General features: G+C 44.9%; 2 protein-coding genes across 2 annotated transcripts; both read right to left on the reverse strand.

The window, feature by feature from the left end:
* Window positions 1-5,095: 5,095 nt before the first annotated feature.
* LOC106601371 (interleukin-8-like) lies at window positions 5,096-6,822 on the reverse strand. Its single transcript, XM_014193548.3, has 4 exons — window positions 6,618-6,822; window positions 6,170-6,302; window positions 5,837-5,923; window positions 5,096-5,551 (listed from the first exon to the last, which is right to left on the reverse strand). Exons 1-4 carry the CDS (start codon window positions 6,679-6,681, stop codon window positions 5,542-5,544), a joined length of 294 nt encoding a protein of 97 aa, XP_014049023.1. The 5' UTR covers window positions 6,682-6,822; the 3' UTR covers window positions 5,096-5,541.
* A 4,396-nt stretch (window positions 6,823-11,218) lies between these two features.
* mip2a (Macrophage inflammatory protein 2-alpha) lies at window positions 11,219-13,078 on the reverse strand. The gene is given in 4 exon segments (NM_001141422.2): window positions 11,219-11,682; window positions 11,991-12,077; window positions 12,324-12,456; window positions 12,810-13,078. Coding segments are annotated over 4 exon segments (294 nt in total). The 5' UTR covers window positions 12,874-13,078; the 3' UTR covers window positions 11,219-11,672.
* Between the last annotated feature and the right edge of the window lie 6,072 nt (window positions 13,079-19,150).

Consider the following 19,150-nt stretch of genomic DNA (forward strand, 5'->3'; position numbering starts at 1 on the left):
TGAGGCGCCGGTGTTCGCACCGAGTGACAGGGTCTGGCTCTCGACCCCAATAACCTTCTTTCGGCCACACTACAGACAAGACGTTACAACAGTAGCAGGGTGAACAGGATATGGCTCGGATGGCCGAGGTCCTTAGTGATCTTCTTGGCCTTACTGTGACACCGTATGCTGTAGATGTCCTGGAGGGCAGGCAGTTTGCCCCCGGTGATGAGTTGGGCAGACCGCACCACCCTCTGGACAGCCCTGCGGTTGCGGACGGTGTAGTTGCTGTACCAGGCTGTAATACAGCCCAACAGGATGCTCTCAATGGTCCATCTGTAGAAGTTTGTGAGAGTCTTAGGGTCCTAGCCAAATTTCTTCAGTCTCCTGAGGTTGAAGACGTACTGTTGCGCCTTCTTCACCACACTGTCTGTGTGATGGACCATTTCAGATATTCAGTGATGTGTACGCAGAGGACATTGAAGCTTTTTACCTTCTCCTCTGCTGTCCTGTCGATGTGGATGGGGGTGTGCTCCCTCTGCTGTTTCCTGAAGTCACAATCAGCTCCTTTGTTTGGTTGACATTGAAGGAGGTTATTTTCCTGACACCACTCCGCTAGAGCCCTCACCTCCTCCCTGTAGATCTTCTGCACTAAAATCTCTCATGCCCAAATGTTTATCTGCTGCTGCAACTACCACATCTATCTCTGTGATTTCTGCTCCATCAGTGCAGTGCAGTTGATCACCATGGCTATAAATGCAAGAAATCCAACCTTACTAAAACGTATACTCTCTGGCTCTCTCTCTTCAGACCTACACACTGGAGACCTCCCAGTTGACTCACTCACCATTGGGCTATCTTCTACTCTCTTCACTGCCTCATTATAGGAAACTTTCTGCCCCACTCCAACTCTGGCAATCTGAACCTCTCTCTCTCACACAAGGCACTTCGGATCCCAAGCTGCATGGATGCCGGATGTTATAAAATAAAATAAATATCACCTGGGAGCATGAGCAGTGTTTTCCTTTCGGTTTTCCAGCACTTGCAGAAAGTACCTGGATGTGCGTTTGTTCTTCAGCTTATGTACACCCCTACAGTTAACACAGTGCTTTCTCTATCCCAACTGTACTCTCCCTCTGACTATGCCCTCTCACATCGTGGGATCTCCGTTCTACAAACTGCTGCAACGTGTCCGAGTCCTTGGCACCAAAGGCACAGAAGCGAGTTTGGAACATAGGTCCTCACAGAATAGAAAATATAACCTAACCTGACATTATCAGGAACAAACTCTGTGTCAAAGGTCAACAAGACAGACAGGGCATTCTAAGTCTCGCCATTGCCACCGGGTCTATGTTTCACCAAACTGCGGCCATCACAAATATTCCTTTTCATTTGATCCACCTCAACACTGATCACCCCTTTCACACTCAACGCTACCCCACTGATCACTCCTTTTACACTCAACGCTGCCCCACTGATCACCCCTTTTACACTCAACGCTACCCCACTGATCACCCCTTTTACACTCAACACTACCCCACTGATCACCCCTTTTACACTCAACGCTACCCCACTGATCACCCCTTTTACACTCAACGCTGCCCCACTGATCACCCCTTTTACACTCAACGCTACCCCACTGATCACCCCTTTTACACTCAACGCTACCCCACTGATCACCCCTTTTACACTCAACGCTACCCCACTGATCACCCCTTTTACACTCAACGCTACCCCACTGATCACCCCTTTTACACTCAACGCTACCCCACTGATCACCCCTTTTACACTCAACGCTACCCCACTGATCACCCCTTTTACACTCAACGCTGCCCCACTGATCACCCCTTTTACACTCAACGCTACCCCACTGATCACTCCTTTTACACTCAACGCTGCCCCACTGATCACTCCTTTTACACTCAACGCTATCCCACTGATCACCCCTTTTACACTCAACGCTACCCCACTGATCACCCCTTTTACACTCAACGCTACCCCACTGATCACCCCTTTTACACTCAACGCTGCCCCACTGATCACCCCTTTTACACTCAACGCTGCCCCACTGATCACCCCTTTTACACTCAACGCTACCCCACTGATCACCCCTTTTACACTCAACGCTACCCCACTGATCACCCCTTTTACACTCAACGCTACCCCACTGATCACCCCTTTTACACTCAACGCTGCCCCACTGATCACCCCTTTTACACTCAACGCTACCCCACTGATCACCCCTTTTACACTCAACGCTGCCCCACTGATCACCCCTTTTACACTCAACGCTACCCCACTGATCACCCCTTTTACACTCAACGCTGCCCCACTGATCACCCCTTTTACACTCAACGCTACCCCACTGATCACCCCTTTTACACTCAACGCTACCCCACTGATCACCCCTTTTACACTCAACGCTACCCCACTGATCACCCCTTTTACACTCAACGCTACCCTACTGATCACCCCTTTTACACTCAACGCTACCCCACTGATCACCCCTTTTACACTCAACGCTACCCCACTGATCACCCCTTTTACACTCAACGCTGCCCCACTGATCACTCCTTTTACACTCAACTCTACCCCACTGATCACCCCTTTTACACTCAACGCTACCCCACTGATCACCCCTTTTACACTCAACGCTACCCCACTGATCACCCCTTTTACACTCAACGCTACCCCACTGATCACCCCTTTTACACTCAACGCTACCCCACTGATCACCCCTTTTACACTCAACGCTACACCACTGATCACCCCTTTTACACTCAACACTACCCCACTGATCACCCCTTTTACACTCAACACTACCCCACTGATCACACCTTTTAGCGGCTCCAGAGAGCCAAGCACACCACAGGTTGAGCCCCGTGCCGTGTGACTCAAAGTGTGCGCTTTCTCTGGGCGGCGGATACACAACAAATCAAAATAATTCCACTTCTGGAAACTTTGGTCAAGTAGTATAGTTTTATTTCCCTCTGAACTCCCTCAGGCGTTATCTTTTACACATGCTTTGTTAGGTTAGCCAGGCGTAAACAACAAACTGCTGCAACCTGATTGGCTGAACACAATACTCAACATCCGGGACTAGCATTCCTAGGCATTAGCCACTTCTAGCATGTTTGTCACTAGTTACCACAGCCACAAAGTCATAAACCCTGCGTAATTCTACAATTTATCTTCTTAAAATCTGATTTTAAACCTAACCCTAATCAAACTCACTGCTAACCTAACCCTTAGGTGAGTGGATAGCATGGTATTAGGGGAAACGCCTAGCCATGTGTACTGTACATTTTCTTAGTCTTAACTTTCAAAATGATCTTATGAATAGGAGTGTGCTGTACTCCTCCTCCCTGAGCTAGACCAAATTTCTCCATGTATTCATACTGTGCTTAGCAAGTTTACAAGAGAGTTACAAGCTGGACTAATACAAATGTGTCCACACGACTCGCACAAGGTAAGTCCTGTTAGTGTACCCGGCCACACGCTGCTGCTTCAACAGCATAGCCTCTTGGCTCACCAGCTCGCACTGAGACTAGATTTCCCGTCCTCTGTCTTGCAAACGCACATCACCGCCCTCTTGAAACATCTTTAACCAGCTACGCCACCAAAAACAATAATTTAACTTCAGTAGTGAGTTTAGCAACCTCAACTCGGTTACATTAGGATACTAAAGGTCTTGGGAACTTTAAGTTCCTTGAAGTTGTATATTGCAGCTGATTCAAAAACACTTATAGTACTAAGCTGTGTATCTACACTGTCTTCACCTGGAGTCTACACCGTCTTCACCTGGAGTCTACACCGTCTTCACCTGGAGTCTACACCATCTTCACCTGGAGTCTACACCGTCTTCACCTGGATTCTACACTGTCTTCACCTGGATTCTACACCGTCTTCACCTGGAGTCTACAACGTCTTCACCTGGATTCTACACTGTCTTCACCTGGAGTCTACACCGTCTTCACCTGGAGTCTACACCGTCTTCACCTGGAGTCTACACCGTCTTCACCTGGATTCTACACTGTCTTCACCTGGATTCTACACCGTCTTCACCTGGAGTCTACACCGTCTTCACCTGGAGTCTACACCGTCTTCACCTGGATTCTACAACATCTTCACCTGGAGTCTACACCGTCTTCACCTGGAGTCTACAACGTCTTCACCTGGAGTCTACACCGTCTTCACCTGGAGTCTACACCGTCTTCACCTGGATTCTACACCGTCTTCACCTGGAGTCTACACCGTCTTCACCTGGATTCTACACCGTCTTCACCTGGAGTCTACAACGTCTTCACCTGGAGTCTACACCGTCTTCACCTGGAGTCTACACTGTCTTCACCTGGAGTCTACACTGTCTTCACCTGGAGTCTACACCGTCTTCACCTGGATTCTACAACATCTTCACCTGGAGTCTACACCGTCTTCACCTGGAGTCTACACTGTCTTCACCTGGAGTCTACACCGTCTTCACCTGGAGTCTACACCGTCTTCACCTGGAGTCTACACCGTCTTCACCTGGAGTCTACACCGTCTTCACCTTGTCAGTGCGTCTCTTCTGTTGCCAGTACAGCATTGAATCCATGAGATGTAGATCACATAGTGGTTGATAAGGAATTTAAAACACATGTACCTTATGATCATGTAATGACCAAAAGAGCGCCAAGCTCCACTGCCAGATATTTAAAAATGTGAGCTCTGTGATACGTTGCATCAATTTGTCTGTTATAGAAGTTTCATCGAGCAAAATATTTTTGTTGATGAGTTCTGAATCTTCTCAAATAACATCAAATCAAAGTACAATCATCCACTCTGGAATGGGGTAGTCTAAAGTGACTTGTATCCAAGCCAAGCTCATAGGCCACTGTGTACAACAGGCAACAATGAACTACCCTTTTCCTGTCAAATGGAAATCCAACGTTTGGTTTACTGTGAGATGTCCTTATTTTTACTGAATGATTGCTTGTTAGTATTGTTGTTACAATGCTCTACCCTCCCTTGCTTCAGGGAAAAGTGTCATAAGTTGTTGTAAAAAGCTGTGATTGAATTTTAGAAGTGGAGTAATGGTTATAATCAGGAAATAGAGACAGCGAGAGACAGATTTCAGAGGATTTTTTCACACATTTATTGTATTGAATTAAAGTGGAAGTTTCAACATGATTCAACAGTTTCATATGAATAAATAGGCAATTAAATAAATATATCAATAAATATACTGAGGTTTGTATAAATACATTTGAGGGTCAAGTAGGATGTGATGTTGTTCATTACGAAATCATTCCAATACAACTGGAATGTATGTAAATCTCAACAAAATAAAAACACTTTATAAATAAAAATAAAATATAAGTTTAGTACATAGTACTTGGTTGTATATAAGAAACCGACTGTCTATTCACTTAAAAAAGTCTCATGCCACTCTAAATCTAGTACTGTATTTCAACCTGGATAGAAAATGATAGAATTCAGCCTATCAATCTTATAAATACTTATTTGGTTTGTATCTTATAACAGTTCAGAATCCCAGAGTATTCATGGAATGATTCCCCCTCTTCATTTGTTGCTGTTGAGGAAAATAAAAGATTATGTTATTACAATATAATTGCCCATGTGAAGTTGATTCAGAACTTTGTGTGAAGCTGGACAAGAAAATTCCCCAAGCTCGGGATAATTAAAGATGAAAGAAAATGTCATTTGAACCTAGTCAGGTGAAGCAAATCATGCTCTGCTGTATTTATGACATTATTTTGTCCAGTCAAACTCTCTGTCATTTAACAGTCATCCTATCTGTGTGGTGTTAACCGGTCGGTTTACATCCTTAAACTCATACAGCCTATCTAGTACTTACTTGGCCAGCATCTTCTCAATGACCCTCTTGACCCAAGGAGCGCTGGCATCCAGACAAATCTCCTGACCGCTGTTGCTCAGAGTGGCACTGCAGGACAGACACACAGCACATTCAGACAATCATGAAACCTGGTAATAACTACATTTTAGTGTCAGCATTAACTAGTGAAATTGGATGGTAGTCAGGGAGTAGAACTGATTAACTAAAGTTCTATATTTTTAAGTTAACGTTATATAGTAACCACATTTAATGTCAACATCATATAATAGCCATATTTTACAGTAAGCGTTTGCCAGTGTAATAGGACTATAATCAGGAAACAGCAGGACTCACATGATCTCAGTGTCTCTGCAGTGGGAGCTGGGAGGGAACATCTCCACCTTCTTAATGAGTTTACCAATACGTCTGCTCTCTGTCTCAATGCAGCGACATCGCAGGTCAGCTCCCACGCCTCTCAGACTCATTCCTGTTAGAGGTAAGAGGTCAAGGGTCAGGGGTAGAAGGAATACACAGGCATCCACCGTGATGACAAACACACTTCATTAGTTAGAGAGAGGGAAAGAGAGAGTCATCTGGATAAAAGCGTGTTTTAAAATGGCATTTATATATATATATAAATAGAGATGCAGATGGACAGATTGAGTTGTATGTACAATAAGATACAAGATTCAGTCCAGTATATAAAGGTAAATAGTAATCCTACTGCTCATAACCATTATATTCATGTCCATTGGTGTCAATGCATTGAGTCAGAGTGATGTAGGTAATAATATAAACTCACCCTCAGTAATGGTCAGGAGGGCCAGGAGCACAACGACAAGGCTGGCTGACATTCTGATGCTCATCTTGGAGTTACAGATGATCCTACTAGAAATCCTCTAATAAAGTCTGTTGTTATCTCGCTGGTAACAAGTATTGTTATATCTTTCTCTCTTTGTCAGTCCGGTTGCGAGTTCTCTTTCTTTCTCTTCTTCCTTCTCTGTCTGTGGCGAGTTTGAATCTTCCGCTGTGAGGAGAGATGTTTTAAAGCCGAGTTCTGGAAGTGAGTCATTATGGCACATGGAAGATTGTGAAATCTGGGATTTGGCTGACTGACTGGCTGAGTGAGGCAGGGTATTTCTCCATTTTACTCCTGAGTGACAGCAGTGGTGTAAAGTACTTAAGTAAAAATACTTAAAGTACTACTTAAGTCATTTTTTGGGGTATTTGACAACTTTTACTTCACTACATTCCTAAAGAAAATAAAGTACTTTTTACCCCATACATTTCCCTGACACCCAAAAGTACTCATTACATTTTGAATGCTTAGCAGGATAGGAAAATTGTGTAATTCACACTCTTATCAAGAGAACATCCCTGGTCATCTCTACTGCTGTCACGCCCTGACCATAGAGAGCTCTTGGTTCTCTATGGTGTTTAGGTCAGAGCGTGACTAGGGGGGTGTTCTAGTCATTGTACTTCTATGTTGGTGAGTTGTATTGTTCTCAATTAGAGGCAGCTGGTAATCGTTGCCTCTGATTGGGGATCATATTTAGGTAGCCTTTTTCCCACCTGTGTTTTGTGGGATATTGTTTTTGAGTGAGTGCATGGTGCACTCAGTACTACACGGTCGTTGTTTGTTTCTTGGTTTGTTTTAAGTTTCACAAAAAATAAAGATGTTGAACTCCAATCACGCTGCACCTCGATCCGTCTCTACACACGATCGTGACAGAATATCCCACCACGCAAGGACCAAGCAGCGTGCCGTGGAGGAGAAGGTGTTTTGGACATGGGAGGAAATCATGGGAGGCAATGAGATCCTTCCTTGGCGGGAGTCGCCAAGGAGCATGGAAGGACAGCGACGACGCCGGGGACCACGGCCACAGAAACCCCAAGATTTTTTTTTTTTTTTGGGGGGGGGGGGGGGGCACATAGAGCTGGCGGTCGAGCAGCGGAGAGTGCCAGATCCTGTTTGGGAGTCTGAGGAGGAATTTGATGAAATATTCTGGAGAGAGGTGGTAGCGATGAGAATGCTGCAGCACAGGCGTGCTGAAGAGCGTGACACCAGTCCGGTGCCATCTGCACCGGTTTCACGCATCTGGCCTCCAGTGCGCCTCCCCAGTCCGGTACATCCTGTGTCCCCTCCTCGCACTCGCCCTGAAGTGCATGTCCCCAGTCCGGTACGTCCTGTTCCAGCTCCCCGCACTAGCCCTGAAGTCCGTGTCAGCAGTCTGGTGCAACCTGGGCCGGCTCCACGCTTCTGGCCTCCAGTGCGCCTCCCCAGTCCGGTACGTCCTGTGTCCCCTCCTCGCACTCACCCTGAAGGGCATGTCCCCAGTCTGGTACGTCCTGTGCCTGCTCCCCGCACTCGCCCTGAAGAGCGTGTCACCAGTCCGGTGCAACCTATGCCGGCCCCACACATCAGGCCTCCAGTGCGCCTCCCCAGTCCGGTATGTCCTGTGCCTGCTCCTCGCACTCGCCCTGAAGTGCGTGTCACCAGTCCGGTGCCACCTGTACCTGCTCTACGCACTAGGCCTCCAGTGCGCATTCACAGTCCAAAGCTTCCGGCGACGGTTCCTGGTCCGGAGCTTCCGGCGACGGTTCCCAGTCCGGAGCTTCCTGCGACGGTCCACGGTCCGGAACCTCCTGCGATGGTTCACCGTCCGGAAGCTCCAGCGACGGTCAATGGTCCGGAGCTTCCAGGCAAGGCGTCCAGTCCTGCTCCAGGGCAGGAGCCTTCCTCTGCACCGGTGGCCAGTCCAGGCACGGCGTCCAGTCCTGCTCCATGGCCAGAGCCTTCTTCTGTGCTGGTACTCAGTCCAGGCACGGCGTCCAGTCCTTCTCCATGGCCGGAGCCTTCTTCTGTGTCGGTGCTCAGTCCAGCCCCGGCGTCCAGTCCAGCTCCAGGGCAGGAGCCTTCTTCTGCGCCGGTGGCCAGTCCAGGCACAGCGTCCACTCCTGCTCCATGGCAGGAGCCTTCCTCTGCACCGGTGCCCAGTCCAGGCACGGCGTCCAGTCCCGCTCCAAGGCCGGAGCCTTCCTCTTCGCCGGTGCCCAGTCCAGGCACGGTGTCCAGTCCCGCTCCATGGCAGAAGCCTTCCTCTGCGCCAGTGCCCAGTCCAGGCGCGGCGTTGAGTCCAGCTCCATGGCCGGAGCCCTCCTCTGCGCCGGTGCCCAGTCCAGACACGGCGTCCAGTCCAGCTCCATGGCCGGAGCCTTCCTCTGCGCCGGTGCCCAGTCCAGGCACGGCGTCCAACCCAGCTCCATGGCCGGAGCCCTCCTCTGCGCCGGTGCCCAGTCCAGACACGGCGTCCAGTCCCGCTCCAAGGCCGGAACCTTCCTATGCGCCAGTCCATTTTTCATTTATCCATTCATTTTGTCTTGTTCCCTGCACACCTGGTTTTCATTCCCCAATCACACTACATGTATTTATTCCTCTGTTCTCCCTCATGTCTTTGTGTGTGATTGTTTCGTGTTACGTGTCATTTTTGACACGCTATTTTCTGGTATGCGTTTATTCCGTGTTTTATACTCACGAGGTATGTTTATTTGTTTGTACTTTATTATTGTGACTGTTTGCGCGTTTTTGCACTTTGGCATATTGGATGGAGGTTTCGACGCAGTGGCGTCCGTCTGTTGGTTTCTCCTGCCTAAATAAAGTGTGTGCCTGTTCACAACTCTCTGCTCTCCTGCACCTGACTTCGCTCCCAGTACGCACACCATTGACAGTTAGCTAATGAGAGCATGAAACCTTCCAAAATGAAAAGGCATCTGGGCACCAAGCATCCAAGCCATAAAGATAGACAGCTGACTTTTTTAAAAGGAAATGTCAATATCTGGAGGCCTCACAAGATTCATTGAACAAGGTATGCACAGTACAAGAAAAGTCACTTTGCACATCCTACCTTGTGGCCCAGCATATTGCTAAGTGCAAAAAAGCCCACACCAGCGCAGAGGATCTCATACTCCCTGCTGCGATTGATATGTCCACAGAAATCGTGGGATAGTCAGCCGCCAACAAATTTAAACCATACCCCTATCCAATGACACCATGAGGAGGAGATTCCAGGACATGTCTGAGGACATATCGTGTCAGACATCATAGTGCAATACTGCAAATGGCCATTACGCACTGCAGCTTGATGAATCCACAGATGTGGCTAACCATGCAATTCTAATGGTCTATGTCAGACACGCCTGGGATAATAACTTTGAGGAGCAGTTCCTTTTTAGTGCTGATTTGCCCATCACCACCTCAGAGGTTGTCTTTAGCACAATAGATATGTACCTGGGCTCCGTGGGACTGGCTTGGGATCGGTGCGTACCGACCACTGATGGGGCAGCTGCCATGACGGGAAAGCACTACGGATTAGTAAAGCTGATCCTGGAGAGAGCACCGAGTGTGACGTGGAACCACTGCTTGGAACCACATCATGCCTGAGCTCCACGCCACTCTCAAGAATGTGATCAAGTGTATCAACTATATCAAAAGAGTTCCATGAAAAGCAGGTGTTTCCAGGCCTTCTGCAGGGATATGGGAAGGGAGCACCAGCAGGTGCTTTATCATGCAGAGGTCCGCTGGCTTTCCAGGGTAAACTTTTGGGTCGCTTTTATGAGCTTCGAACATTTTGACTGTGAGGAATGGCTTGTGCAGGTTTGCCTATCTGGCGGATATTTTTGATCATCTGAATTTGCTCAATGTGTCAATGCAAGGGAGGGGGCACAATCAATTTGAACAGAGGGACAAAGTGGATGCCTTCAAGATTAAGTTTACCATTTGGGCAAATCATGTTTCTTTACAGGCTGAGTACACCGCTCATGCCACGTGCGCAAGCATTTAAAAATACATTTAGAAATCTATATTATTCAATTATTGCACCCACACTGCTCATGCGCGCAACGAGCGTCTGCGTTGCAAAGGGCTAAAATAGAAGTCAGTTCTATTTGTGAAGCAGATCACGCTGCAAGTCCTGCCTCTCCCATCTCCTCATTGGTTTATAGAAGCAGGTACCCACGTGCCATCTCCTCATTGGTTATACCCACGTGGGTGACTGAAAGACGAACAAGGTCAGTGGCGGTAATGCACCTAATTTATGATAGTTGCCAATCGCAATATAAAGTCAAGAGAAGAAAAAGCCTAGAGGGAGGAGAGATGACTAGAAACGATTCAGTTGACCGTTTTATGTGTGGATTAATTGTCGGAGTAGAGGACCTTGTGTATTTCAAGTAAAATAACAATTCAATGTTTATATCCCAGGACAAATTAGCTAGCAACAGCAAGCTAGCTAAATAGGACAAATTAGCTAGCAACAGCAAGCTGTGATTGCATTTTAGAAGTGGAGTAATGGTTATATACAGGAAATAGAGACAGCGAGAGACAGATTTAAGATTTTTTTTTTTTTTACACATTTATTGTAATTGAATAAGATTGGAAGTTTCAACATGATCCAACAGTTTAATATGAATAAATATGCAACAAAATAAATGTAGCAATAAATATACTGAGGTTTGCATGAATACATTCGTTTGAGGGTCAAGTAGGATGTGACGTTATTCATTACGAAATCATTCCAATACAACCGGAATGCATGTAAATCTCATAATTTGATTATAACAATGAAAGAAAAACACTTAATAAATAAAAATAAAATATAAGTTTAGTACATAGTACTTGGTTGTATATAAGAAACCGACTGTCTATTCACTTAAAAAAGTCATGCCACTCTAAATCTAGTACTGTATTTCAACCTGGATAGAAAATGATAGAATTCAGCCTATCAATCTTATAAATACTTATTTGGTTTGTATCTTATAACAGTTCAGAATCCCAGAGTATTCATGGAATGATTCCCCCTCTTCATTTGTTGCTGTTGAGGAAAATAAAAGATTATGTTATTACAATATAATCGACAATGTCAAGTTGATTCAGAACTTTTTGTGAAGCTAGATAAGAAAATTCCCCAAGCTTAGGATAATGAAAATTTAAGAAAATGTCACTTGAACCTAGACATATTTCTCTCAGGTGAAGCAAGTCATGCTGTATTTGCTGTATATGCTGTATTTATGACATCATTTTGTCCAATCAAACTCTTTGTTAAATGACAGTCATCCTATTTGTGTTGTTTTACCGGGTCGGTTTACATCCTTAGGCCGTACGAGTTTATATTGTACTTACTTGGCCAGCATCTTCTCAATGACCCTCTTGACCCAAGGAGCGCTGACATCCAGACAAATCTCCTGACCGCTGTTGCTCAGAGTGGCACTGCAGGACAGACACACAGCACAGTCAGACAATCATGAAACCTGGTAATAACTACATTTTAGTGTCAGCATTAACTAGTGAAATTGGATGGTAGTCAGGGAGTAGGACTGATTAATTGAAGTTATATATTTTTAAGTTAACGTTATATAGTAACCACATTTAATGTCAACATCATATAATAGCCATATTTTACAGTAAACATTTGCCAGTGTAATAGGACTATAATCAGGAAACAGCAGGACTCACATGATCTCAGTGTCTCTGCAGTGGGAGCTGGGAGGGAACATCTCCACCTTCTTAATGAGTTTACCAATACGTCTGCTCTCTGTCTCAATGCAGCGACATCGCAGGTCAGCCCCCACGCCTCTCAGACTCATCCCTGTTAGAGGTAAGAGGTCAAGGGTCAGGGGTAGAAGGAATACACAGGCATCCACCGGGATGACAAACACACTTGATTAGTTAGAGAGAGGGAAAGAGAGAGAGTCATCCACGCATGACTGTAAGTTTCTCTGGATAAAAGCATGAGTTAAATGGCATATATAAAGTATATATACAGTATATATTTCATATATAGAGAGAGATATGCAGATTTATTTGTATGTACAATAAGATACAAGATTCAGTCCAGTATATAAAGGTAAATAGTAATCCTACTGCTCATAACCATTATATTCATGTCCATTGGTGTCAATGCATTGAGTCAGAGTGATGTAGGTAATAATATAAACTCACCCTCAGTAATGGTCAGGAGGGCCAGGAGCACAACGACAAGGCTGGCTGACATTCTGATGCTCATCTTGGAGTTACAGATGATCCTACTAGAAATCCTCTAATAAAGTCTAATGGTGTTATCTAGCTGGTAACAGGTATTGTAAAGTATTTTATTGTTATATCTTTCTCTCTTTGTCAGTCCAGTTGCAAGTTCTTTCTTTCTTTCCTTCCTTCTCTGTCTGTGGTGAGTTTGAATCTGCCGCTGTGAGAGACGCTTTGTCTGCCACTGTGAGGAGAGAGCTGTTTTAAAGCCAACTTCTGGAAATGAGTCATTGTGGCATATGGAAGATTGTGAAATCTGGGATTTGGTTGACTTTGAGGGCTTATTGAGGCAAGGATTTTCTCCCTTTAACCCATGAGTGACAGCAAGACACATTGACTTGGTACCGGTAACCTCTGTATATAGCCTCATTATTGTTATTTTATTGCGTTACTTTTTTATAGATTTTATTTTTTACTTTAGTTTATTTAGTAAATATTTTCTTAAGTCTATTTTCTTAAAACTGCATTGTTGGTTAAGGGCTTGTTAGTAAGCATTTCAGGGTAAGGTCTACACCTGTTGTATTCGGCGCATGTGACAAATGAAATTTGATTTGATTTAGATTTATCAATGAAACAACCTATGTCACGGCATACAGATGGAATAATGCCAAGTTAAAGTGTTATGAAATTTTATGAAATGCTTGAGTTTTGAATGCATTGATGATTCTTTACTAAACAGATGTCTTTTTTAAACTATTCATATGAGTAAAGTGCACAGCGCTATATTACTCACTGACAACTTTGTATTAACACCTATAAGATGAGTACACTGGAATCCTAACTGACATCGACTAATAGAACATTTGTAATGCAACCTAGCTGTGGGCAAATGGCTGAAATATGCGTATTGTGTCACAAGACATTCGTCACACAGGATGGAAGGTTTCAACAAAGAATCATCATCGCCAGTGATTAGGCTCACTGGATCACAAAACTTCTGAACCTAACTATGATATGAGGGCCAGTAGTTTCCCTGACAGCCTGGCCACAGACCCTATTTATTTTACTCTACCATTGAATGGGGCATGATATACTGTATGTTCGCTCACCAACTGTATGATGGGGAGTTTCAATGAAGACATAGTAGGGAAAAGCAGGCAGACAACACAATGCTTGAATTTAATCCAATTTAATCAAATTCAATAATCTTTTATTAAAAGTACTACATTTTATTGCAGGTAGGTGTCACGACTTCCGCCGAAGTCAGCTCCTCTCCTTGTTCGGGCAGTGTTCGGCGGTCGACGTCACCGGCTTTCTAGCCATTGCTGCTCCGTTTTTCATGTATCCATTTGTTTTGTCTTGTTCCCTGCACACCTGGTTTTCATTCCCCAATCAATCTACATGTATTTATTCCTCTGTTCATCATGTCTTTGTGAAAGATTGTTTGTGTTACGTGTTTATTGTTGAAGCACTAGACTGGTTTGTTTTTTCCGTGGTATTTCACGAAGATGTTTATTGCTAAACATAAATCTTGTGACTGTTTTGCGCGTTTTGCACTTTTGCCTCAATAAAGTGTGTGCCTGTTCACAAATCTCTGCTCTCCTGCACCTGACTTCGCTACCAGTACGCACACACCTGACAGTAGGGCTACTTTACACCACCCGGGCCTCTAAAGCTGACTGATGTTTTATTTTAAAAAATAGGCCTACCTAATAACACTTTAAATCATCATCTCTGTGCATGCTTTACACCGAGTATAGAAAACATTAAGAACACCTGCTCTTTCCATGACATAGATGGACCGGGTGAATCCAGGTGAAATCTATGATCCCTTATTGATGTCACTTGTTAAATCCACTTAAAATCAGTGTAGATGAAGGAGAGGAGACAGGTTAAAGAAGGATTTTTAATCCTTGAGACAATTGAGATATGGATTGCGTGTGTATGCCATTCAGAGGATGAATGGGCAAGACAAAAGATTTAAGTGCCTTTGAACGGGGTATGGTTATAGATGCAAGGCGCACCAATTTGTGTCAAGAACTGCAACACTGCTGGGTTTTTGACACTCAACAGTTTCCTGTGTGTTTCAATAATTGTCCACCACCCAAAGGACATCCAGCCAACTTGAAACAACTGTGGAAAACATCGGAGTCAACATGGGGCAGTATCCCTGTGGAACGCTTTCGACACCTTGTAGAGTCTATGCCACGACGAATTGAGGCTGTTCTGGAGGCAAAAGGGGGGGGGTTCCTAATCTTTGGTATACTCAGTCTATGTCACAATCTCTGTCCACACTTTAAATGCAATGTTCTGTTATAAACATTAAATTCACTAAAACAGGAAGTGACAAACAATACAATTTAAGTAAACATTGAGTAACTGAAATTACATTCCTCCAGACAGGCAGGGTGCCAGAGACTCAGCTTGCCGTGGGAACTAGACACATGGGAAATAATTAAACATGAACCAACACATCTGGCCCGTACAACTACGACATCACACCATGTATGACCATTCAGCCCCATCTATGAGAGAAAGTGTGTCTTTAAAAAAAAAGTTATAAGATTGATGGGGTATTTTATATAAACTCAGCAAAAAAAGGAATGTCCCTTTTTCAGGACCCTGTCTTTCAAAGATAATTCGTTAAAATCCAAATAACTTCACAGATCTATATTGTAAAGGGTTTAAACACTGTTTCCCATGCTTGTTCAATGAACCATAAACAATTAATGAACATGCACCTGTGGAACGGTCGTTAAGACACTAACAGCTTACAGATGGTAGGCAATTAAGGTCAAAGTTATGAAAACTTAGGACACTAAAGAGGCCTTTCTACTGACTCGGAAAAACACCAAAAGAAAGATTCCCAGGGTCCCTGCTCATCTGCGTGAGCGTGCCTTAGGCATGCTGCAAGGATGCATGAGGACTGCAAATGTGGCCAGGGCAATAAATTGCAATATCCGTACTGTGAGACGCCTAAGACAGCGCTACAGTGAGACAGGACGGACAGCTGATCGTCCTCGCAGTGGCAAACCACGTATAACAACACCTGCACAGGATCGGTACATCCTAACATCACACCTGCGGGACAGGTACAGGATGGCAACAACAACTGCCCGAGGTAGACCAGGAACGCACAATCCCTTCATCAGTGCTCAGACTGTCCGCAATAGGCTGAGAGAGGCTGGTCTGAGGGCTTATAGGCCTGTTGTAAGGCAGGTCCTCACCAGACATCACCGGCAACAACATCGCCTATGGGCACAAACCCACCGTCGCTGGACCAGACAGGACTGGCAAAAAGTGATCTTCACTGACGAGTCGCGGTTTTCTCTGACCAGGGGTGATGGTCGGATTCGCGTTTATCGTCGAAGAAATGAGCGTTACACCAAAGCCTGTACTCTGGAGCGGGATCGTTTTGGAGGTGGAGGGTCCATCATGGTCTGGGGCGGTGTGTCACAGCATCATCGGACTGAGCTTGATGTCATTGCAGGCAATCTCAACTCTGTGCGTTACAGGGAAGACATCCTCCTCCCTCATGTGGTACCCTTCCTGCAGGCTCATCCTGACATGACCCTCCAGCATGACAATGCCACCAGCGAAACTGCTCGTTCTGTGCGTGATTTCCTGCAAGACAGGAATGTCAGTGTTCTGCCATGGCCAGCGAAGAGCCCGGATCTCAATCCCATTGAGCACGTCTGGGACCTGTTGGATCGGAGGGTGAGGGCTAGGGCCATTCCCCCCAGAAATGTCCGGGAACTTGCAGGTGCCTTGGTGGAAGAGTGGGGTAACATCTCAGAGCAATAACTGACAAATCTGGTGCAGTCCATGAGGAGGAGATGCACTGTGGTACTTAATGCTGCTGGTGGCTACACCAGATACTGACTGTTACTGTTACTTTAGATTTTGACCCCCCCCCCCCCCCTTTGTTCAGGGACACATTATTCCATTTCTGTTAGTCACATGTCTGTGGAACTTGTTCAGTTTATGTCTCAGATGTTGAATCTTGTTACGTTCATACAAATATTTACACTTGTTAAGTTTGCTCAAAATAAACGCAGTTGACAGTGAGAGGACGTTTCTTTTTTTGCTGAGTTTAGTTCACATATTTTGCTGCAATGCATGTGCTATAAGTAGGGACATTTGTTTTTTTCTGACCTTAAAGTGACCTCACTGGGAAAACTCAGTAACTGATAACAGAGGGATCGTTTAAGTGGTGAGGCAAAAGCAACTGACTGTAGACAAAAGTCTACGAGTGAAGTCAGCAACGTGCATTTGCAACAGTTAAAAGTTGGACACTATAGGGACAGGTCGACATTTACTGGGGGGAGGGTAGTGCGTTTTTTCCTTGGTTTACATTCACTCTCGTCGTATTTTCCCTATAAACAATGGCTTGACTTACTTATTTATATTACACTAATAAAGTTTAGAAACGTTTCTGAAGGTTTGGTATTGTATGGTTATTGTTAAGCTTTAGCTACTGCAGGCCTATGATATGAAGGCGGTGCGCCCCAGCTCTCCTGACCCGGCTCTCCAACTGACTCAGACAGTTGAACTTGAGGTGAGGAAGTCTGTTTCAGGCCTACCAGAGTTACTCCTATATTTTAATCTATATAATCTAACAATATAATGCTTATCTTTATAAAAATATTCGGATAAAAAATGTACGAATTAGCCTCCCTTTGCACGTCTCTATCTGTATAGCTGACGCAGGAGCCATTTGACATAATGAAATGCAGGTAGGTGTTGTAGCATGCCACCGGCATATCTCTCTCTAACTCTCTGGGGTTAGGCCTAAGCTTCTCTTCCTTTATATATTTCTACATAAAACATTCTCCATTCAGGCTGCAATGGTGTCGATTTACTCTCTAACTCGATTTAATGACGAGTAGGCGGGGAAAAAACAGGGAAAATATGAGTCAGTTTGGTGGCAACACACCACTGATGGGAAAATTGGCAAATTTTCTTTATGTGGATTTTATAATATTTGCATGAAAATCTGTCATCAATTGGATTGATGTGGTTTTCCAACAGCAAGGCTCCGTGCAAAATGGCAGTGTTCCCATTGTTTACAAAAGTTTTTCTTTATTAAGTCCAAATAAACATGTCTCCAATCCCCATATTACACACTCACAAACTTAAATATATATGTGTACATTGTACAATCAATTGGTGTGAGAGAGAACCTCAAATATCACATTAATTTGTACATATCCACTGTATACATGAATTGCAGCAAAGTTGGTTCCTATTTTAGTCACATTTTTGGTCATCCTATCATGGGTCAAACAAAAACGCCCTAATGATTGGTTAACAATAGAGCGTCACACAATGCAGGCGATGGCTGCGTTCAAAATATGATCCCTTTTGATCAAATGATTTTTGTAACGTTCATGCAGTCGACATGTAGGACAATTTATATCCCCATAATGCAACACACTTTGAAAGGACTTGACAAAAGTGATCCGAACGTGCCCGGACTTTTTTGCTGGCCAGGTCATGTGATCAGAAAAAAAGGTAAATCACAAACATAACTTTTCTGTGAATCCCAAACCACCGCCTCGTGGGCGTTCTGTTGTCACGTGTTGCTGAATTTCTGTGGGTACTTCCAGAGAGTGGTGAGGTGATAAGTAAACCCATCAACCTCAGGACACACTCGTGATGCAATTCTTGTTTCACTTTTAAATAATAAAACGAGCATGCAATTCAAATGTACAAATCCCCCTGTTGTTTTACAAAATATAAACCTCAATTTTTATTTATTTAACCTTTATTTAACTAGGCAAGTCAGTTAAGAACAAATTCGTATTTACAATGACGGCAGAAGGCAAAAGGCCTCGTACGGGGACGGAGGCTGGGATTAAAAATAAAATTAAAATATAGGACAAAACACACATCACGACAAGAGAGACACCACAACACTACTTAAAGAGAGACCTAAGACAACAACATAGCTAGGAAGCAACACATGACAACACGACAGTCCACAGTCCGGAACCTCCTGAGAAGGCCCACAGTCCGGAACCTCCTGAGACGGCCCACAGTCCAGAACCTCCTGAGACGGCCCACATTCCGGAACCTCATGAGAAGGTCAACATTCTGGAACCTCCTGAGAAGGCCCACAGTCCGGAACCTCCTGAGAAGTCCCACAGTCCGGAACCTCCTGAAAAGGCCCACAGTCCTGAACCTCCTGAGAAGGCCCACAGTCCGGAGCCTCCTGAGAGGGCCCACAGTCCAGAGTCTCCAGCGACGGTCTGTGGTCCAGAGTCTCCAGCGACGGTCTGCGGTCCAGAGTCTCCAGCGACGGTCTGCGGTCCAGAGTC

Source organism: Salmo salar, chromosome 03, assembly GCF_965601325.2.
Source record: "Salmo salar chromosome 03, fSalSal1, whole genome shotgun sequence".
Classification (NCBI taxonomy): domain Eukaryota; kingdom Metazoa; phylum Chordata; class Actinopteri; order Salmoniformes; family Salmonidae; genus Salmo; species Salmo salar.